Below are 25,623 nucleotides of genomic sequence, written 5' to 3' on the forward strand. Positions count from 1 at the left end.
TGCTAAAAAAAATAAACCCCAACTTCAACTCGTCGTAAAGCACAACCTATTTTGTGGCATTGCCCAAGACACAACCATAAATTGTACTCTGACTTGTGAGAATGCAACTTAACCAAAAACGGATTGTCTTCTAAGATGTCTGCCTTACCAGTCAGTCATTTGTCAAAGTTATTCTGTGGTAACACTGACAGCATATGGTACTATAAAATGTCTGACAGAATCACTTCTTTATATTAAAATAATCACAATTAGTGATTCAGTCTTGTTCACTTTAATATATTGTACAAAATTACAAGTTTTATAACAACTAATTTTTAGCATTACATTGTGTGCAAATAATGTGTCTATGTACAACTTGGAAAACCAGCTCTGAACATGAAACGATTCATAGAACAACAACGTGATATAGAGCATAAAGTTGTAGATTCAATGCTAAGTTCACTCACTGTATAATTTAATAGAATAAGTGTGTAAATTGACAAAATATTACACGAAAATATCACCAATTATTCCTAGAACGTAAATTGAATGATTGAATGCTGTGACCTTGCTTACCTTTACATCTTGTAATATGTAGATAATGACTGTATAGTCAATGTATACATTGACATTAGACACACAGCTAATACTGTCACCCTCCTGCTGTGTACGTACATGTATAGTATATTGCAAGTCGTCAAATCAAATCTTTGCTGTGACTGAATGTGGTATATTGCTAGTCATCACACTGAACACCATCAACTCTTAACCTGACTGTGTTATTACTGTACTTAGTTTACAATTTACTGGTATTGATTACACTATTTAACATACTGCTATCAACCAACTCAAACTGATAATACTGTATGGTTACTATTAGCTCTGGATGTATACGCTGTGGTGTTTCAACAGAGGAGAAGACATGTCGAAACCCTGCAGTGTATACATCCAGACCTACATGTAGGTTACTATGAATTCACCAAATACTTTAGCCTAAATTCATGATAGCTAAATTTACAATTAAAATATTACTTTTTAATTTGATAGTTAAACTATGATATTGACAAAGTATTTCCTGATAACCATCCATGTGATAACTGACTAAGATACAATCAGTTTTTCCTTTTTTTTCATGTTAATATCTTTGATAAAATGATAATATTTCATATTCCTTACCGTGAAAACGATATCCTCAAAAGTTTGATCCCGACTGAGACATACCCAACATTATAATGGTATAGTCTACTTTTATTTTGATTTAATATGAGGGATGTATTGACTTAATTGAAGGGAGGGGGTGCACTGATTATTATAAGACTATAATCCAACATGTCTCACAAATTTCTGTAGTGTTACATTTCTCATAAATATTTTAAGCTTGAAATTTGCAGTTTTTCTCTTAATCATGAAATGTATTGATTCAGTCATTTGTATGTAAATACCATGATGAGAGAATGCGAGGACACAAGCTAACAAAGCTGCCACTCCTCCTAAATAATGGTACATGCCCTAGTAATTGCTATCAAATTTAGATTTGGAAATGTACCAAATCTGAGATTGTGATCTCTAAAGCACCGTACAACAACCTTGTTTTACATAATCATGATTGATAATGTCTAGCGATATTTTTATGGACTGATTTTTGGTCCTGATTTTTGGTCCGGGAGTTTTGACAAACACGTTAACGGGTGATTGGATATTTATTCTGATTGCCGTGACCTATCAGGGTTCTCCTACCTCCTTCAACAATTCATCTGCAGCCGCTGTCTAAGCCTAGGGGCAGAAACCAACGCGTGTACACACAAATCTTAACTCATCAATTTGGCAAGTCTTTTCAATTCAGTATGGAGAAAATCAAAGAAGATCGCTATCAGATGTTGTTGGGGACTTTGCCGGTAATTAGAATTTTTCTTTTAAAGCCATACGGTATGATTAACATAGTTTTGTGTGTATGTAGTTGGTTTGTTGTATCGTTGACATCAGGACATGTCACCAAACATGTGTTTAGTTAGTAATGTGACTTTTAGGTGATAGGTGTGTTTACTGTGATTACATCACTATCACAATACACACACTCAACACCAAAATACAACACCATTATACTAAAAATGGGATTTTACATCTCAATTATTTCAATTTTCTGCTCACCAGCATATTGTGAAAAAATTGATATTCATTTTACAAGAATATATCATGCCAAACAGTTTGAGTGTTTGTGATGAGAATGTTCAGAAGTAAATAGTACATTATACTAAATATTACAGTACTACACTAGTTCACATCTCTGAAAGTTATACGTGCATAAAGGGCTTACTAAACTCGGAAGTCACTCTTCAGTTTCTCAAAAGTGTTATAATTAGTTTTTTGAATTAAGTAGAAAAAAATCATTTTGAATGTTTTGTTTTCCAACGATTTTATTCAATCGTTGGATATAAGCCATTATTCCGACATTTTTCTATGTGTATTTTATATTTCATCGATTAAAAATATCAATTACTCCAAGTAGCAGTTGGTTGTCATGGAAATGAAGCCTCGTAATAATGGAGTACAATACTAGATTTCAATTAAACAAAATAGTTTTTGCTATTCTTAAAAAGTTTATTTTTGACCAATTTATAATATCAAAAGTTCGTAGTAGTAGGAGTTGGTGGTTGCAGAAATGAGGAAATCATAAAAATTAATTAGAATAAAATTGATATACAGTATTGTACTGTATTTGTTGGTTTAGGGTCAAGATTAGAGCAGGTAGGTAAATGGAATGATGTAGTCTTGTCTAATAATAGCCTTGTAATTGTTGTCATTGTTCTACTTGACTATCTCTTTATTACATAATATCACACTAAGATTACTTTTAATGGTTGGTGGTTTGTTTGATGATCTAAAAGGGTCTGCCGACTGTCTCTGAAATGGCTGCCTAGCACAGAAAATTATATTTGCTATCAATATGTTTACTTGACTTTATGGATAAGTGACTAAGTGCAGTTTATAGTGATTGGGTAGGGTGTTTGGGAGGGGAAGTTTTGGGATGAGGATGGGGAGGGGTGAGGGGAATGAGATTGCTAATAATCAGTGTTGTCAAAAGATCAAAATGCTATTTATTTGTGGCGAAGAAAGGCAGCAATGGTCTTCTGTCCCACAGTATTTGCTTTTGGCATCACTTAATCATTTAACGTATTGGTCGTTAATGGTTGTGGAGATGAAAGTCAGGACTGGGTTGGGGATGATGAGGGGAATGTGATTGTTAGAAATAAATGCCATCAAAAACATCAAAATATTTAGAAATTTGTAGAAAAGAAAGGTAGAAATGATTGAAATGTGATTTAGTCACCAATCTGTGTACAGTTTAATATGTAAACTCAGCTTACATCATTCATGTCATTTCTGACTACATTCCAGGCCTGGTAACAACTCACTCTATTGTTTATGTAAAGACATGTTTTGGTGTTAATTGTACCATTTTGGTCCCAGAATTGTTCCCTTTGTTCTCATTGTGTCAATTGTTTGGGAGAAAGTTTTAAAAAGATTAGATGTTGGACTAGTTTGGGGATAAATGGTAGATTGAGGTGTACATGTGGTTGTGTGGGAATAGATGGTACAATTAATGTAACTATAGATTTTTTTCTGAGGATTTTTTTTGGAAGGGGGACGGGTTCTGATTGAAATTATGTGTTACAGTATACATGTTTTATTTCATCGACTATACCTGTCATACCAGTGACTATAACTTTAAATAACAATACTATTGTTTTGTGTGTAGATAGTCCCTATCTTACCATTGTGATTGCTACAATGACTTCATTCACAATTCTCACATGTATACTTTAGTTCAGAATCTATGTTGTTAGCAGAACTAGAATGGTTTCTAATGAAGCATTGATTCTAAGATGTATTGTTGAACATTCTACTTTTGAAAGTATAATACCAATATATCAAATAAATCACAGAAAGTCTCTTGTTTCTAATGATGTAGAATTGAGAGAATGACAAAACAATGCAGTGGTATTCAAAGTAGAAAGAACTCACTAGATTATACATCAATTAACTGTGGTAGAAAGTTGAGATTTTTTAAAGAAAAAGTTATTCAGTCTCAGAAAAGAGCATACTCTTACAAAGTTTCTGGTACGGAGTACTACTGAGTACTATGCTATTGTGTCTTTGCCAACTGTGTACACACTCTACTACAGATGTACCTCAGATCACCATGATGTATCCTGCCCTGAGGACTACATGGCTTGATCATTTCTAACAGAGTGTTGTCCAAGAACACAACAACACCCATTTGTCTTTCTAAAAGAATGAATGAATAGACTGTCTACTGTTGTTTAGAGCACGGTGTGTATTCACTACAGTATTGATTTCAGGTTAAAATGTTAGTCTTAAAATCACACCCAAGTTGTATGTCTGTCAGCTTGATACTTAAGTCACACCCAAGTTGTCTGTAATAGTGAGATAGATTTTTGAATTAGGTTCAAGAGTTGTCTTAAAATCCCACCAAAGTTTTTTGTCTGTTAGAGTGATTTTTTCACATACTCAGACAGTTTAACCTTTCCACTATTGATTTTTTTTCACTAAAGACTAAGTCACAAATCAAAGCTGTCTTTGTTTTCAACCTTTTTGTCAATTCCTTCATAACTTTTAACCAAAATAGGATGAAAAATAACATTCCTTACAAAGCTAGGGTTTTCAATTTGAAATAAATGTAATGAAAAAAAAAGACAGACTGGCAAGTAAATTCAGAAAAGCAACAAAATTTGTAAAAGCTGGGTACTTGTAAATGTTGGATACTTGTATTGCCTTTCTGCCTCAAAAAGGAACAACAGTACAAACTTGTTGACCAGACTTCTTCATCTGTGGTTACTTTTTACCTTTCTCATTAAAAGCAAAGTAAACACAGCGATAATGTGTTCTTTCTATGTCAAGTGAAAACTCACACCAAATATAAACAACCCGTCTATACTATTCAACAATCATGATATTGTAAACCAAGGCTGCATAGTAAAGTATATACTGGTTGTAGGAGCACTCTGGCTTGTCACTATGGTAACTTTTGTACTACATGAAAACAGAGACACTTTTTCTGGAGTCAGTTTGTTATTTAAGAAGGAACCATATCTAGCAGGTGTGAATATTGTGTTTGAATCTCCAAGAATAAAATACTTCAAAGAATTTTGCAGTAATTTGCTCTTGAAAAATTCTGACCAGTTTGTCAGAAATCACTAAAACTATAATGAAAATGATTACAGCAAACTTTGAAATTATAAATGAAAGAAGGAGTGTCATTATGCAATTAAGTTTTGAAATTGTAATGAAGATTCCTGGTATTAAATGATATAGAATAGAATAGAATCATATTACAGCCGTTAAGAAAACTACATTTCTTCATTGGATTTTCTGTAATAAGTGTTTGGTACTAAAACACACTAGTAAATATGACAATTACACTAATAATAGTTAACAAAAAATAACAAAATAATGTTTGTATGATATATATGATAGATATATGATATATGATTAATAATACATGTTTATTGTAATAAAGTGGCTGCACACTGGAGTTACATTGTCACAAAATATGAATATTTTATTCTTACAGATAGTCAATGTTTTAACAGGATTTTGTGATGCTTTGTGACAGAACAGAGACCAGTTTTCATATAGTAAATGTCTGGGCAGGTGTGATCAATAGGTCAAAGGTTATAAGTTGAGGTCATGACCTGGCAGGCTTGAATACAAACAAAGAACTAAATCAGTAAAACAATTAAAGTATGGTATGGTAGCCACCTGTGTATGTGTTACTGTTATCTTTGTGTGTTTATAGTTGTTTATTTGGTGTATCATGATGTGTGCTATATTTGGTGATAGGTCAGGTGTCCAGATTTGAAGGAAATATAGTCAGTAAGATAATTTAGAAATGGTATAAAAAAATAACATTTCTCTGTAAGACTAGGGGAGAACATTTTTTTTGGTCATAAACATATAAATAAATATTATGTTTATATAAGGTAAGTTGGTTACAGTGATACATACTTACCAGGAATGGAGAGAAAGTGCTGCCTCTTTCTCCTTTGTGCTATATATGAAATGGTTGTTTATGAAAAATCTAACAATGGGATAGTTTGAAATTTTGCATCAAAATTACATACTTCATTGTAAAGATTATGATACTACCTCAGTTTATATGTTGGTAGATAATAAATATATGATTTAATATGTGTTGTTACATAAGAATAACAATAATACTTTATATGTATTTGTACATTTTGAATAACAAATGTCCAGATTACTCTGACAAAAGAATACATCAGGAATAGTATACGTCAAGACAAAAAATGTTGTACACAACCTTTGACAAAGGAAAGATATAAACATACATGTATTTGTAAACCCCCAATCCTTCTGTCAATACTCCATATAATTAGCATATTTTGGTTTCCTTGCCTATGAAACAGAACATGCTAAAAATGTAAGTGGATATGGGATATATTGATGGCAATTTCACCGTTTAAATTATTTTACATGAGAAATGTCCTAGGGTAATAATTGAATGTTGTAAAAATTGCTGTTCAAAGTAGTTGTATACAAGGAAGGATTTACTGTAAATTGTAAAATGTGATTTATGTAAACAAATAATGTACTTTGTTGTGCGACCTCTACTAGCAGAGAGTTATCTGGAATGAAATATTTGATGGTGATGTATAGCATTGTATAAATAGTATACTTTGTACAATGAATCTTTGTTTTTATCGGTAATTAAGGTAAATGGGATTTCATTTTATGTTGGTAACACTAGAATGTAAGTCACAGGTGTTATACTACATTCTTATGGCCACTCTGTGTTTCTGTGTTTACTATGATCACCTGGTTATTCTGTATATATCACTCATGATTTATAAACAAAAGAGGTTAACCTTAATCAATTCTGCCACTAGAGGGCACCATACACAGGCGGTGCTCATTGCATTATCTAACATACAGGTGGTTCTGTTGGTGAGGAATCTAAATATACTACATGTTTTGGCCAGAGGGGGAAATTTATAATGTATGGTGAGAGTGTTGCCTCTTTCTCCTTTGTGATATGTATGAAATGGTTGTTTACGAAAAATCTAACGATGGGACAGTTTGAAGTTTTTCATCAATTTATACTCTTTGTGATGAAAAAAATGGACATTCTGTCATTTCTTTCTAAGTTAGCAAAGTGTCTCAAAGCTTTCTCTCATGATTTGTCTGTCAGAAGGAAGCAGACTTTAAATGTGTAGAAGTGAAAGATCATTGAATGCATGATGCATATCACTAGTTAAAAAAATAACTATACTAAACTAAATTGAACTAAACTAAACTAAAGTTTTCTAAACAAAGCTAAACAGTACTAAACTAGAATCATAAACCTGAACTTAAGATAATACCAGTATCTAATACTCTCAATGTCTCTAGTTAACAATCCAACAAATGACGCAACAACACCACATCTACTCTTAATGACGCTAGATGACGCAAATCGTAGACAGAACATAATACCCAATACTCTGATTGTCTCTACTAAAACCATAGATGACAATACATGACCCCCTGGTGTGTCACAAACATTGAATATTCACTCATTTTATAGAGAGTGATCACTGACTTGTAAGTCGTCTCAATAAATGTATAATCATGTGTATGTAATAGACTATGTGGTAGGTTCCTATTGTCACTCCATGTAATAGACTATGTGGTAGGTTCCTATTGTCACTCTGTGTAATAGACTACTAGTAGACCCCCATTGTTGGCTCTACTACGTTCCATTCTGACTGGTTTTACAGACCTATATTTGCTTAATCTAATTGTTAGTATGTAATCACAAACAAAAAACTCCCACAATGTAAATTCTTCTACTTCCTAAAGTAAAACCAGAGAAAATTCCTCATGGAATTGCAAGCTTATTGAAATCACAAAGTTGTCTGTGCTCTAAGTGACTTTAATTTGCATTATATTTAGAGTGAATTTGTTCACACAGAAAATTCCATGCAGAATCTTAAGCTTACTGAAATCACAAGCAAAGTTGTACTGTAAGCGACTTTAGTTTGCATATTTACAGTGACTCAGTTGACAGCTGCCAACATCACTAAGGATTGCATGGATGAATCAAAATGTAATGTGTTTGAAATTACAAAACAGACAGCGAGTAGAATTAATATCCTGCAATAACTTGATACTCGGCTTAGATTTATTTGTTGAAAAAAAACTCATTTACCTGTGTGAATATCAGACACTGTAAGGAAGGAAGAGAAGACAATTGCACCTGTCGTAGTCCCAGAGGGGGTCAGACCTGATGGAATAGCAGATGAACAGAGAGTCGGTAATGAAACAGACATATCATGTCTATATCACACAAATCATTTGTCAAAAGCCATTGTGTTGGTGTGTGACCTCATCGTTTTACTGTGTGACAGGACAACAGGTTGAAGGAGAAGAATAGTATGTGATAGAGTAGTAAAATACTGTAGTTTGTGAGACAGGTGCATGCATCGCCAAGTTACCCACAGAGATATATGTAAAGGGTGTGATGACGTGTGAACATGAACAAACACTGGTAGAGTGAATTATTACTGCATGACTACCTTCTTGTACGGACTTGAATCACGGCTGAAGCTCACACCACAGGTAGTATATGTTCCATAACTGAACTACCTCTAATATTTAGAGTTCCCGGACTAAGCTCTCTCTTGAGGATTGATTCGTTTTGTACTCATAACAAGAAAGGATTTGATTTTAAAAAGTCAAAATTTTAACTTTGGAACCAATTTTTTAACTTCGAACCATTTATGAGTACAAACTCAAGGTCTTTGATGTGTCAAAGTACAGCCAAATCGATTGAAGTAATTAATTGCTGATGAAGAAACTGTGTAAAAGTTTATGAGGACAGACTGAAATCTACACCACAGAAAGTGAGGGCTACAACACTGTAGAGTTAATACAATGGCGGCGTACAAAAGATTGGATCGGTTAGAAATTCTTGTCAAAACTGTTTTAGATGTGGTTGACCCTAATGATGCCAATGGAAGGAAGGTTTATGTGGTGAGAGTTGGTTTTTTATTTGATTACACATATGAATATCATGTTGGTTTGTGAAATATTCAGTAATACCCATTCTGAATTTAAGTCACCATGACTGTATAAAACAAGTAAAAATCATGGTTTTCTATCCTTCAATTTCTAAACTCAGTACCGTCATTTGATAGAAAAACTGAATCTGTATGATATTGTAAAAAATCCTTTGTTGAAACAAGAACAATACCCAAATATCCTATGACATAGACAGGAACTCACCTGTAATGGCTACTGGTAAACATTTTATTTTCTTAGTGGTGAACAAGATAAATCAAGTTTCAATCTACTCTCTCTGTCTGTTTCATCAATCATCTTCCCAATCGTATCAATTTTACAAAATTATTTGTGGAATTTCTATGATAAAGTGCTCTGTATACATATGATGATATCATAGATGTAATTTTAAAAAAACAAAACATTCTTATAATTTATAAAAATAATTTGAAATTCTTCAGTGACAAAGCTCTAATAGAATAAGATTATTTAAGGTTGAATTGAAATTGATTGATACATGACTTTATTTTGACTCATTACTACCATTCACATTATTTTGCTATGATGGTAATATGTAGGTTTTTTTTTTATATCTAATTGTTGGCAGTCGAAGAGAACTTAAATAGGACACAGAGTCTACATGTGAATGTTTTGTTGATAAATATTGATAATGTCAACAAATTAATGACAAGTAAAACTGTGTATAAGAATTGACCACTGCTTTGAAAAGTTTTAATTAATTATTTAGATATGAATTTAGCTTATAGTTACATGGCTAATTCAGTGAATTGTGATCCTAGGATAACAGGATATTATTTCTCTTTATTCAGCCAAGAAAAATATGTATATGATAAGGAGCCCAGTCGCTATGAGTTGAAGACATGTCGTGACAAAACCGCTATGGTTTGTGTATTAAAATTAGGTTGTAAAACTCATCGTAAAAACTGTCAATTTAAGAAAAAATTCATCTCTACATTTTTTAAGTGTACATTTCTACTTTGATATAAAACCTCATTTCATGAAATGTAAATGTATACTGTAAACTATAATATGATTGTAAAGCGTAAATCCATGGCATAGTTGTAACACAGTCAAACCCTGGCAACAGAATTAGTACAGGATACATGGTGGTGAAAAAAAAACTATGGTGTGACTTGGAGTATGGCTACGGGATTATAAATTATAGGAAGGCCAAATCTATTATATTAATTTGAATTGATTTTCTTTGTAATTCAAAGGACAAATTCTTGATTTTCAGGAAAAATTGTTATTATGGTATATTTTGTATTGTTGTGCCACTCGCATCAAGGTTGTTTTTAAAACTTAGAATGTAAGCTCAGATCTGTTTCTCAACTTCTAGATTGAAAGCAACAGAGTGAAGCCTAGATGTCAAGTTGTGTGTCGTTTGTGTGTCAGTAAAACTGTCAGGTATTGACATGACTTGCAGTATTTGTGACTGTTAGTACTTTTATGATGTACAATGAAAACTTGACAGAATTTATGATCTGATAACTACATAGCATCAAGGATCAATAACACATCAGTCGGCAAACACAAAACATGAACAAATTAGTTGTCATATTTACTGATTGTGGTCAGTAGCAGAATGTGGTTTATTTGTTGTTTGTTGACTCCAATCTTTGTATTCATCACAACTAAGTTATGTGGATTATTTTGGAGAGTTCTTATCACTATAATTAACACTGTGACTCTATAAATCATGTCTGTGTATAATGTCAGCTGTCACTTTGAAATCATATCACCAACATTACCACAAAGAGGATGTTGTTTTTTTAAAGGAAAAATTTTGTAAGAAAATGATGACGCTTACATTTCTTGAAAAAACTATTTTGGACATATATTTTGTATCATTTATTCATTATTTAGATTATGATCAGGTCAACAGCTGGATGTAACATTTGAAGTGTGTAGGACTGAGTCCAGTCTTTGCCCCAATTATCCTTCAAGTATCGATCAATCACATTCCTGTGTTAACCAGATATTCAGTGTATAGGAGTTTGGGTAATCTTGTTTTGAACTAAGTAAAGAATATTGATAATTATTAGTGAAGCAATGTTCTTAATCATCCAGATATAAAGTTATTGGTATTAATCTTGTTTGAAGTCAAAGAAAAAATAAAATAATTATTATTGTTTATGAATATGAACTAATGAAGGTATAAAGTTACAATGGAATAGTTAGAATCTATTCAATTGGACTCGCTGTTGTTTCTAGTGTCAGTTACCATCTGTCATTATATCAGTAGTGAGCCTGAAGAAGTGTCCAGGGTAGGACAAGAAGTGTTGACACTCAAAACAACAGCAAGTCCAGTAGGACAGATTGTAATTATTTGCTAGTAATTGTTATACATTAAACTTAAAGTGGCTATACACATGTACAATATTTACCTGCTAAGTATTGTCACATTCCAAACTATAATTATAACAGTTTAGAATAACCTTCAGAAGGAAAGAAATACAAGTTTATTGACCCTTACCCTCAATGCAACCATGTCCACATTTTCACCCACCCCAGTTTAGTACCCTATCATTTTGGTCAGATTAATTTCAAAATGATACAATTGGTACGGTAATGTAAAACTATAATTCAAAAAAGAAACTAGGAGAGTTATTAGAATTCCATAGAAAAAATAAAAATAATGTTGTAGATATCCATTGAAAAGTATATAAGTCCATAGAATTTTAAAAAGTGTTCAAAATGCCGACTCCATTGAATTTGACAAAAATGTTTCTATGGACGTCTATTAGTTATTTGTGTTGCTATGGAAACCTGTAAAATTCTATAAACTTCTATGTCACTTCTTCAGAACTGTGTAGACTAATTTCATCAGGTAAACACCGTTAACAAATCATTGTCTGTAATTTTTCAGATATCTACCCAATTCTTCAAGATGATATTTAGTCTTTGAAAGACATGATATATTAATGTAGTCATTATATCAAATGTAGATTTGTCAGATGTTATGTCTATCAATATGACTAAAATCTGATGTGGTGAATACAGCTGAATTTCTTTATTTACCACTATTCCCTTTATTTATTGTTGTTTGTTTTTTGATTTTGTTGTTATGGGAGTTAGCACCTTGTTTCTTTGGAAAGAAAGCACTCACTTTCAGACCCCCCCCCCCCCCCCCCCCCCCCACCAGCAAAAGAGAGTATACGAAGGAGAGACAAATAAAGATATTGAGCAGTATTTACCCCATCAGATTTTAATATTGGACATTCACCAAATTCTTCACTAAATAATGTCTTATCATGGACAGTATATACATTGTACTGATATATTCAATACACATAGAGGTTGTATTGCATAAAACGTACACATGTAAGCACTACTAATGGCTATACTTAAAGGTTCCCTTTGTTATTTCAGCACTGTCTATACAGTGTGTACTCAAACATCTCTAACTTATTTGATAAGTATCATATTTCTTGTAACCTTTGTCGGTTCACTGTCCTGACATAGACCCACCTAATCATGACGTTTTACTCTTAGGATGTCTTCAGAACATGTTTTAAGTTTGACACTCACTATTACTTGGTGTAATCTATGATGAACACAGTGTAAGGTAATCCAACAGGTGTTAGGAAAAGGCTACATTGATGTATAGCGCCCCCACACAATTGCTGAGATGAACTTTTGTTTTTTACACATGATGTTTAACTTGTAAGTCTTCCAATCAAATCTTTACTTTGAATGACTTATTACAATTATTACTTATTCGAACAGATTTTCACCATTGCTTACAACATTTAAATGGAATTTGTGATGAAATACTGAGTTTCTATGCATATTTTTATAACAAATGTAGAAAAGTCTACAAAATCAAGTAGTGTCATCTAAAGTTTGGTACATAGTGTTATGACACCATACAGTGTTGTGCTGACAGCAGTTGATAAACTATTTAAATGTTTTCTGGTGACCAAACCATTTACTATTCTCTGTTTAAACCAAAGAGCTTTGTATACAAGAGAGATGGTGTACAATATACTACAAAGGAAGACCTTTCACTACAATTCAGAGAGAGATCTACTAAAACTCTCTCTCTCTCTCTCTCTCTCTCTCTCTCTCTCTCTCTCTCTCTCTCTCTCTCTCTCTCTCTCTCTCTCTCTCTCTCTCTCTCTCTCTCTCTCTCTCTCTCTCTCTCTCTCTCTCTCTCTCTCTCTCTCTATATATATATATGAAACAACATTGAGTGGACTAGAGTGCATTGTCACAATTCAACAGTAGTAGTAAAAGGTCTTCCTTTGTAGTATATTGTATACCTTCTCTCTTGTTTACAAAGCAGACAATAGCAATGGTTTGGTAACCAGTAAACATTTAAATAGTTTTGTCAGCTGCTGTCAGTACAACTCCCTATGGTCTCGTAACACTTTATGTGCCAAACTTTAGATGACACACCTATTATGACACCGTCTAGGTGTCAGATAGGTCATGACCTTTGACACTAGGTCATTGTTGTAAACTTTCTGTGTACACACCGTGTGATAAAAAGTAGGCTAGGTAGAGTGTAAAGGGTTAGAGAAAGTTGTGTTTATATTTGTTAAAAGTCAGGACATACTGTTGATCTGTTGGTGAATTCATTTTGTATAATAATGATAAATGACACCACAAGTATTATTTTAATAAGTATACATTATGAATAATTTGTTATTTTAATTTTTAAAAATTAGAGAGATTCACAAGACATTAGTAACAAATGACATATTTTAAGAATTTAGAAAAACCATGTTTCCTGTATGGACATTCTGCTTATAATAATGTTTCATAATTTATATGAATTATGAAGTGAACTCCTCTATCAAATTAATGACATGTTGTTAATGGTAAATTATTATGTAAAGTTTGAACTTCTGTGAATTTAGCCTGTTAAACTGAAATAAAATTTGAACTTCTCTGCGTTTAGCCAGTCATGGACAATAAAATTTGAACTTCCCAAAATGTAGTGCTTGTATATGGACAATAAAATTTGAATTTCCATGAATTTAGTCTGTTCACTGTGTTGACAATGGAGGACTTAGCAGAACAAGATGACATTCTACCAAGTCAGACTACCCTGAATTTATGTACACATTCCATTACATGCCTTGAGTATTTGTCAATGTGGATACACAATTATGTCAAAGGAATTTCTATATTTAACACCATTTATGTGTAAACTAAAAAACTGTAAACATTGTTTTAGGGTTGACAACCTCTTCAAAGAGACAACTACCAAATCTTACATAATGAAACACAGACTACAGTACATACAGGAATTGTACTGAGCATAGCCCCTACATGTGTAGGGTCTATGTATTGATACACACTGCAATCAACTATGCATGGTAAACATCAAAACTCAAACATAAATATTAAAATGTGTTTATAGATTCAGATCTTCCATTGTGCTGATAATAAGACCTGCCAAATTTATACCATTCAGTCCTGATTTTTATCTATTTCACAGACTTGCAATTCACCACATTGATATTTTGGCCATGACTTCAAGAATCCCCAAGCAATGAACACACATTAGTATAAAAGGCTCAATCTGTTGTCTGTAGATTTGCTGCCATGACAACCTTCTGTATCATGGCAACAGTCACCATGGAACTATTTCAAATAATGACCTGTTAGTACAAATTGCTCTGATTCTTTCTTTTGTACAGGTTTTGCACTAAAAATGTTTCCAAGGTGATGCCATTATTTGATATTCAATCTTTTATAACTGACTATTTTACTGACTGCAATAACAGTGAAAGTGAATGATATTTGTAATTTTTCATAATTCCTAGCATGTAATCCATTTTTTCATACTGGTTATTTCATATTCCTTCATACTGTCACATGCAGAGAACAAAATCTATTTTGGCTTATATGTTTTAACAAGCTTTATACATCCACAACTGTCTTGCTATAGTGAAGTATTAAATATTTAATCATACATGAACTCAGTCTTGCTTGGTGTTTCTTTAGTTTCCTTAAATTTACAAAATGATTTGTATCTCTATTCCCATGTAGTCCTACTTTACCTATTGGCAGCCATTTTAAAATAATATTGATTGGTTATAAGTAACTATGTCTCTCTAAAAATATTTGCACACATTCCATTCCACACTTTATAAAAAAAAATATTTGTTGTAAAAATTCCATCTGCAAGATTCTCAAATCGTCGATTTATCCTATGTCAAGGAAACAAACGGGAAAAAGTATGTTTAATGAATTAATTAAACCTTCCCTTCCTTTCTTTAGGAAAACAAGTCAACAATACAATCAAAAATTTCAGATTTTGAATTTTGAACTTCTAATAATTTTCTTAAATATTCACTCATTCCAGACACTCTTGCAGGAAAACTGACTCTAGAGTCATAATCAGTATATGTTTTCTGTGAATGTAAACTAAACTAAACAGTAGCGTTAGTACTTAACTAAATGTATCTTTAGTTAGTATACCTGTATTATGCTACTATTGATTTCTACCAGCGTCTTAACAAATCAACCTTTACCGATGTATCATATCACAGAAATAAAAAAAAAAACGATCGAAAACTCACCATTGATGTTAAATTGAAGATATAGTATTCCTAGTAACAATGTCGTTGTCAAGATAGTATTCTGTCTGTATGTTTCACGTTTATCAATATTTGATTCTGTGTACCCCCTATCTATAATACGACAACCAGACACTTCTATTCAGTCCAAGGGGTGTTGTCACATACATTATAAATACTTTTTAAATCAACACCCTTTAAATATATATGAATATTTAAAGACAAAACTGAATTAATTATATATCAAAATTATATATGCTAAAATTGGATCTAAGAGTAAATTTACTGAACTGTCTGTTTCTCTGTAAGTGTTGCCATAGCAATGTATGATTTATAAAAACATCATTATCATTTTCCCCTTCCTGACTTTTTTCTTTAACAGTTTCCTTTTTAGCTGTTCAAACTCTCATAATGTTGACATTTAACAGTCTAATGTAAACTGTTAAATGACATCCTAACGGGATGTCAAGTATTTTCAGTATTTCACCACTATTTGATTTCTTGCTTAGTATTGATTTTATTGATAGATTGTACATTTTTGTAGTATAATTACTAGGTTTAGTTTGCTAGTAAAAACACTATAGAGACATCTTTACAAATCAATCGTATTGTGTCTTTTATTTGGCCTAACAATGTACTTCCCTATCAATAGTATCCACACTTTGCATAAATTAGGAACTCTCCGGCTTTTGTTTCCATTCAGTCCGTACCACATTTGTCATAGGTTTATTGATCACACACTGAGAGGGGAAAAAGGATCTTGTTATTAACAGAGTCCAGCATACAGTCAACACTGTAATAGACAGTAGAACGATTTCAAAGCATTGCGTTGTGTTGTGTTGTGTATAATATAGCCTAGACATATACATAGTAGTATTGCTTGTTGAGGCAGACATGTGTTTGTTTGCTGGCTGTTAAACATTGTGGTTACCAACTGGAAATACTAAGCTGCTATTGGTTTCTCTACATTCATAATATTGAAACTCTACTAGTAAAGATGCCGTCAGTTAAAAATTCAGAATCTCGAATGTCGACTGAAAGAGGGGAAAATGACGACGCAATGCCACAAGAGGAACGTAAACGCTATGTCAAAGGAACGTACACGGTAATGTTCTTATTTTTTATGTTGAATGTGCTCGTTTTTGGTGTCGTAAAATCATCAAAAGTCAAAAGTACATGGTTGAATAGGTATTCAGGTTAGATAGGTGTACAAAAATGGTGTCAGTCTTACAAGGTACATATCATATAAAAATCTCATAAAATTTTGGACAAATTAGAAGTGGTTTAGAATATACTTACAATTGTAGATCTGATTGAAGCAGTCTGTATCAGTTGTCATGTTAGCAGCCACGATTTAAATTTCCAAGTAGACAAATTTGAGATGATGAACTCCCTGTTGTCAACATAACAATACAGTATTCATCATTCAAATGCACATACTTGTGGCTGTTGACATAATAGGTATTGTCTGTGTCATTCCTTGTAGTGATAACATTGTCAAAATATTATCTTGACTTAGAATATTTCAGTGTGTATGTCTCCATGCATGATGACGAGAAACATGCATGCAGACATACCTGAGTGCTATAACAGCATTGTAACATTTCGCAACAAGTTGACTTGTTAAATATTGACTGTTAATGAAAAACGACAAATGAATTGTTCGGTGATTGAGTGTGGTGGTTGTGATAGATGTAGTATTGAGGTCAGACTCACTGTAAAGTAATTCAGGACACTCATAAGGATTTTCTGGTCTAATAGAAGTCATTAAAGAACACTTTGTCAGAGTGACATTTTCAGTAGCTCTGTTCAGAACAGTTTGTTATTCATAAGACAAGTCTACCCCATTGAACTGTACACAATAACAGCTGAAGAAAGCTGAGTGAGTTAGTATAAACACAGTCAATTATTTATAATTTGAGTTCTGACTACTACAAAAAATTTTTTTTATTTATACAAAATTATTTTTTATTTAGTTGGTATTCTATTATACTGAACAGAATACTGGGTTGACTTCCAAGGTAGTGTTCCAGTTAGTTAGAATTCAATTTTATGCTTCAGTAACTTGTTTCAACTGAAGGTTACATACATTCACAACACAGTAAATAGAACTTTGAAATTTTTTATGTTTGGTACAATTGTTCATCTTTTAATATTGGTGATCAAAATCATTTGCTTATTAAATGATAGGTTGCCAGTAAAAAGTACTGAAAAATAGAACCATGACAGTATAAAGGAGGAAAAATGTGTCAAACATTAAAAAATGTTGAGTTTATTGTCATTTCATCTGATGATTACTAGCATACTGCACATACATATACATGACTACTAAGCTAGCAGAATATTTTCAGAGAAAGTAAAATGGGATTTTCTGCGACTGAACATCTTGAAGGATGTTAGAAAATCTTGCCTTGCCTTGTCTGGAGCTACATGTAATTCTTACGAAAGAACGTCAAAGTATATCTGTCAGAAGTTCCAGTTTACACCTTTTCACCAAAGTCTTTGTTGTTCAATATATTTTGTCAGGGTGACTTTTAGTTGTCAGGAAATATTCTATTTGATGATAGAAAGTTGACTGCCATCACTACATACAAAATTAGATAATATCATACTATTGTTACACCTACCAACTAATGACTTGTCACTTGTAGCTGAATTGGTATACAATGTAGACCAAATAAGGTTTCGTTTTGAGAAAGGAATCACTGATACTATCTACTTGCTGTGACAACCAATGCTTTATAATAGAAATAATTATGTCTGTGACTGGAAGGGTTAATGTAGTTATGCAATTTTCTAGTCCTGTTAGTTTTGGAGAAGTACACAGGCATGTATTCTGATTTCACAGTGTCTTCCATCAGAGTGGAAAACACTGAACCATTCAATGACTAATTACTGGGTGATGACAATGAAACTTAGTTTGTACCTTATGTGGATGAAAACAATCAAAGAAAGGTACAAACAAAACACTTCATTAAAAATCAGATGCCATTAAAAGTAGTCAACAATAGTAGAAGAGATTGTAAATAACCAATTACTACAATACTAACTTTGTGCTGTGGTTGTCATGGTAAACCACAATAGTGGGCAGAAAATTGCCATTTAATGTAAAGTTTCTAAGGTTGATCATCAGAAAGACAGTTGTTTGGGAGAATATGGACCCAGATGTCAGCACATACTATTTAATGTTAGTGATGATATACTGTGAATGTAATTTACTCGACATAGCATCACCATGTACAATGTTTGATATCAAAACATGGCATATTATTTCACTTTATTTACCACTGTGTGACATAAACTTACTAACTTTAAATTAAATCATAGACTGTATATGTGTAGGGTCTATGGTTAAATGCTGCAGCAACATTAAATGTAACTTAAAGACCATGAGGAAAAAGTCTTGGACAATGGTGACAATGTACATGATTATACACCTGAAATCTGTGATGATACACATTCTATAAAGAGACGCCATGCATTTCCATGTACATATCAACAAAATGTATGGATTCCTGACTATGACAACATAAACTGAGATATCTTACTGTTTTAAAATGATGAACAACATAGTTTTGTATACAAGTCATTTTTGATTACAAGTAATTTCATGTAGATTAATTTACATATTAAATTCCATGATGTTTAAGAAACACTGCTATCTGTCAGCTCACAAACATTGTTTATTATAACAATATTATACACCTAGTGTAATTGGTGTATACTCAATTGGTAGTATCATGTAAATGATAGTGTTGTCATAGCAATAGTGTATGCAGTAAGTTTGTGTATCACATGTCAAATACATACACCATCATCATAAACCACAGGCCTCTTTATAGCAATGTCCAAACTAGACTTCATATTTTGTTGAGTCAGCACAAATACATGTTCTAGCTTGTGAGAATGATCATGCACTAAATATAGAAAACGACATGACATAAAATTTATAATTTATATACAGTATCGTTGAATGGATTTAGATGCTTCAAATTCCATGGATAAAGTGCATTTAGTTTATTCAAGAGTATTAATGATATGGTTTTGATTGCCATATATGGACTTGCAAATCAAATGTATGGACTTTCCAATATGACACAAAATACTGAAAGTCAGAAATAGAATGGTACTTAATTAATTAAGCTAATTAGGTAAAAGACATATTTGAAATGTGGTAATACTGTTATTTAACTCTCATCTACATTCTACATTCTTAGTTTTTATAACAATGAAATTAAAATTATCAATTTCTTCATTATCTTATTGTCATGGCTAGAATATAGGTTTTACAGACTGATATTAGTCACACAGCTTACATTCCCACTCAGATTTTGGTGCTTTTACCTTTAATAACATCAATCAACAACACTCAAATTACCACAAGAAGATATATTACAGTATAATTAATAAAGAAATTACAAAATAAATTATACATAGATAGATTTAACAACTTGATATTATGAATAGTAACTTGATATTGTGAATAGTAACTTGATATTGTGAATAGTAACTTGATATTGTGAATTCTAGTAACTTGATATTGTGAATTCTAGTGAAAATAGCATTATAAGATTATAATTAATTACTTTAAGATGTTATTTCTGAAATTATGCTGAAATTGACAGAACGAGGACACTCCTATACAGAAAACATGTTTCCATGGTTACAAGGACATCTTTTGACTCAAGATTATGAAAGCACCTTAACATAGTAAACTGAAAGAGGTTTCCATGGATATGAGGACATCTTTAAGACTCAAGACTACTGAAAATGATAATAGTAAAATAGAAGATGTTTCCATAGATACAAGGATATATTTTGACTCAAGGTTACTGAAAACACCAATAGAAATTAAAGATGTTTCCATGGATACAAGGATATATTTTGACTCAAGGTTACTGAAAACACCAATAGAAATTAAAGATGTTTCCATGGATATGAGGATATATTTTGACTCAAGGTTACTGAAAACACCAATAGAAATTAAAGATGTTTCCATGGATATGAGGATATAATTTGACTCGGCAAGATTACTGCAAACACTAGTAGAAAATGAAAGAGACATATTTCCATGGCTATAAATGTATCATTGAATGGATTTAGATACTTCAGTTTCCATGGATAAAATGCATTTAGTTTATTCAAGATTATTGATGATATGGTTTTGATTGCCATATATGGACTTGCAAATCAAGTGTATGGACTTTCCAATATGACACAAAATACTGATGAAAGTCAGAAATAAAATGGTACTTAATTCATTAAGCTAATTAGGTAAAAGACATATCTTGCAAAAAATATTATTTTAAAATGTTATACTTAGTATCTATTTTTGTTTTGTTTATTTTCAGGATCGTGTAAAGATGAACCAGCTACAGAATCTCCTCCATGATGCATTGATAGCCACAGAACATGTACAAAACTGTGTTATTATACGAAGGAAAGATTCATCACTACGGGCTAGCTCAGTAGGTTTTAATGTAAGTATTAATTGTTATAGATCATGGATAGAGCTCTGATAGTCACTGTTATTTAAACTATTGGAACTCCCAGACATGACAGCATTTTACAGTCTTTATCAATTAGTATCAAATGATGAAATAAAAGGCCACATTCTGGATTGGATTTTGGAAGGAAAAAGTGTTGGGTTGGGGTTGGGGTGGGGGGTGGGTGTGGGATGGAGGTGGGAGGTGGTGGGGGAGTGGGGGCTGTATTCCCAAAGGAAGGTGAACAGGAATGTGTGATCCAAAAGGGTCACTTTTTTATAAAAACTCTCTAAACATGGGTCTACTTTTTCTTCTAAAATATCCTGAATAGATGTGTACCTATTCTATGTCTAAGAATTTTCCAAAATTCTCAAGTATAAGGTAAAACTGCCTTCAAAACGTTGTAGGAATAACATATGCCAAGCGTCTAATATGTAATAGCATCTGCTAAGCTGCAATCTCCTATATCTTGGCATTTTGTAAAGATTGGTTTGTATTAAAATTGTAATGAGCTATATAGCACCCCCAGTGGCCAGAACAACTTTAATCATGGTCCTTTGTTTCCCCCCAAAAAAAACATCCTGAGAAAAGGATGGGTGATTGAAAACTGGGTGGCACACCCTTGTCTAAAATTTATCCAAGTTGTACTGGATTTTAATATTTTTTCTTTAAAATAATTGTTTCATATTTTCATACTGATGTATTTAGAGAGAAAAATACACTGTAGGCATGGATACTAATAGTACATGTCCATGCTGTATGTTATTGTATCACTATCAGAAATAGAAACTTCTAAAGAAAATACAGATAGTTTGAATATTGTACAATAGAACAATTCTGATTTAGGTGTTGTGGATAGTGTGTGTATATCAACCAGTTTGTATTGGGATGAGGTGGAATGGCCATGAGTTTGTAGTGGGATCAACCTTTAGACCCTTCGTTTTAGTTGATTTCAAATATGTCCGATCCCTGAACCCTTGTGTAGACATTGTAGACACAGTTCTGTATTCATGATTACAATTTCACGTAACAACAGCTCAATCAACTTTACAGAGATGCGTTTAAGTACATGAAAGCTATCCTTGGCTGCGTGATCCTGTTTACCGACTATGTTTACATCGTACAGCTCCATTCTCGTCATTGATTTAGATCACTCGATGTCACTGACGTCGTCATCTGACACTGCGGATAGATTTAAAACAGATTTTGTGGCCCATTTTCTGGCTGATGCTTCATGAAATTGAAATATTGAATTCAAATCAAATTTAAATGAGTTGGCTGTGATGTGACCCGTTTGTCACCCTACCATTACTCAACCTCCCCTATTGAAAAATAGAACAGGTCCGATTGAGTTCGCCACCAGAGAAGTCGTCTCAAAAACAAGTCGTCACATCAACACCTGGGTACGCAAAGACCATGTCTACGGACAAATTGAAGAGAACATAGACGGTAAAGGTAAGTTTCAAATAACAAGCATGTTAAAAAATTTGACGAAGTTTATGATTCACGCCAGTGATGATTAATGAGACAAAGCAGTGTGTATTCTACTGTTGTATTAATTTTCAAACACGTTTGATTGTGTAATAAACATGGATAATGTTACACCATAACATGTATTTGAAGCTGGAGAAATATAATACTGGTGAAGATAGACTATTTTTTTCAGTAAATATCAGATGGCATAAGTTGAGACTCAATTCTGACTATGTTTGAAATACTCAATCTACAGGCAAGACTATACTTTTATTGAGCTAGTCCTTTGTAACTAAAGTAATATATCATTATAATATATGACAAGAGTGGCAACTTCCATAGCTAGCAGACAACCACCACAATAATATACATTGAAAGGTACAGGTCAGCTAGAGTGTGAACAGTGGGGCAGGGCAAAGAGGTTAGATAGTAACCTCAAAATAAACACAATAATGATCATAAGCTTTTCTGATTCAATAAATATATATGTCAATAATTATGATTTCTGTTTTGAAATTGAAGGCATAATAGTCTTTATAAGAAATATAATGTGCTGTTTTTGAAGGCATTAAAAATTTGCTGCAAAACACAAATTAATTCACATATATGAGGCAATTCCTTTGTAGCAAATGTAATTTATGACAGGGAGTTATAATTCCTGCAGTGTACGAGCACAAAAACCTGACAAGCAACCCAATAATATGTGTTAATAGGACACAAACTGGCTAAACTGAAGCATAAAATGTCCGTTGCAAAACTCAAAGTGATCCTTGTTTACGAAGCTGTTCCTTTGTGACAGTAGCAAAAGCAATATATCACAATAATTTATGAGAAGGGTGGCAACTACGGGTGTGTATGAACCGACTTAGTTCTGGCATGTGAAAATAAATATGTGGTGCCTGGGAAAGCAGTCAGACTGCATCCATAGATGTTGTGGTTTCTTCTTCACGTTCTTGCCTTCAGTCATTTTGGTTTCTACAGTACATAAGAATGATTAATTATTATCTTTCTGTCTCATAATTATATATTCATATTGTTTTGAGTCTGCCATGACATTGTCAAGTAAAACTGAATACACAGTTGTGCACTTGTTTTTAATACATAATTGTCGATGTTTTCAGTTACCAGGGTGATAAAATGATTTCTATTGTTGTTTTCTATTACCAGGGTAATAGGAGCCATAACCGAAGAAGCCCAGTAGCAGTTGTGGTCAACAAACAAGATGATAGTTAGCCAATAAAACAGTGTTATACATGGTGTACTGATTTCAATCCATTTCCAGTGGAGAATAACACCATAAAAATACACAGTTGATTCTTGTATATTTTAGGAACCCGAGGGTTTAAAACTATCAAGAGTACATAACATGTGATATGCACCCAAGCTCATCAATTATGTTGCTAGGGTATGTAGCAGCTGTCGTTACAACATGAATATACTTTTACTCTTAGACTACTTTTGACGCCCTGACAATTCTTAACATGTCTACCATCAGCCATCGACACAGTACTGATTCAGAAATACTTGCCTTGTGGTGTAAGTAACTCAAGTTCTCAATTCTTGCTCAGTACATATTACATTGTATCATACCAGTGGAATCTGAAGATAAATTTGTGCAATGTTGTCTGTGCTACTATTCACCTACCTAGCATGTATGTTGGCTGTTGAGGTGGTTGCTAACAGTGAGGACTTAGTACCTACTGAAAAGTATCGATATGATTTTAAATGCGACAATACCAGTATTGAGCTGTACACCGAGAAAGAATTCACAGCATTGGTTGAAGAAATCAATGTTCATGTTGAAAATGGTGCCAACTATTTGAACATAAAGTTAGATATACCAGACTACAATGGATTGAATCCCCTGTTGTACAATACATCACAGGTATACGGTCTATGGTATGTGGAATGGTTCTATGATCAGTACGGAGAGATTCTAACACTGCTTCCTCCAGCGACTCGGTTTTATTCATTAGGAACACTGTACGTGAAAGCTAAGGACATACGGATAGTGTTCACCTCAGAGACAGATTCTCAAGACATTGCCTACTTGAATGAAAAGTGTAAACTTAAACTTGTCATGACATTTGCAGGAGAACTGATTTCATCTGCTCCTGAAACTCAAATTGTAGGAGAGAGCCATCTCTGTTACAGACACGTCCATGATCGTGTCCGTATTTCACCAATGTGCAGTCTTTGTACATCTGAAAACCAATGCATTAGCAATGCAACAGAAGTACTCCTTAATGCAAGTCGTGGCTATGTATACTTGAGGTTGTTCCAAATCTTAATGATAGTTATTGTATTTATGGTTTGTTATGTTTCTGTACCCTTTCTCTTTTGGTACATTTTTCCCGATGATCCACCCAAAACAGGAAGAATGTTTGAAAACATTGCTGGCCAAGAAATCCATTACAACCAGGAACTTATTGGCCAACGCCAGGTACCAGTTAGAATGGGAAATCTTGCCACCTTCAGGCGATATTCAGAAGCTAAAGCAGACACAGATTCACACCATAGTACTTGCTACAAACTGATAAAGCAAGTTTTGGTGTATTGGGTTATTGTTCCTTTATTTGCAACAGTCAATCTAATTCTAGTTCTGTCAATGTATTACACTTCAGATACAAGAATAGAAATTAATACTTGGGAAAGCTTTAATAAAAAGACAGCTCAGTTTTTAGGTTTCTATTCATTTTTGAATACCACCATTGCAACTATTTGGAATCTAGTCATTGGAATCTTTCTCGGTTTCTACTTGATTTTCTTAATAATATACTTGTATCGCTTTCTGCACAAAGTACCTAAGGTTCTGTGCGTCAAACACCACAACGTCTGCTCAGATCATTCTTGTACTATGCAAACCTCAGAAGTAACTATTTCTGAAAAATGTAGCAGCAATACATGTCTAGATGAACGAAATGTGTATAATCAATTCCTTCTACGTGCCAATGGATATTCTGATGGGAAACCATGTATATATCAAACTTTTGCAAATTTTCAACTTGACTTACTAAGACATCAATTTAAGATGTTTGTTAACGGTGACC

General features: G+C 32.9%; 1 protein-coding gene across 1 annotated transcript in view; it reads left to right on the forward strand.

Moving 5' to 3' along the window:
* Positions 1 to 25,623, forward strand: part of LOC144453938 (profilin-4-like) — a 39,845-nt gene that overhangs the window by 9,136 nt on the left and 5,086 nt on the right. The window contains exon 2 of the mRNA XM_078145308.1: positions 20,966 to 21,094. Within this exon, the coding sequence (XP_078001434.1) occupies positions 20,978 to 21,094 (117 nt within the window). The 5' untranslated portion in view covers positions 20,966 to 20,977. The remainder of the gene's footprint in view (positions 1 to 20,965; positions 21,095 to 25,623) is intronic.

This window comes from Glandiceps talaboti, chromosome 3 (assembly GCF_964340395.1).
Source record: "Glandiceps talaboti chromosome 3, keGlaTala1.1, whole genome shotgun sequence".
Taxonomy (NCBI): Eukaryota; Metazoa; Hemichordata; class Enteropneusta; family Spengelidae; genus Glandiceps; species Glandiceps talaboti.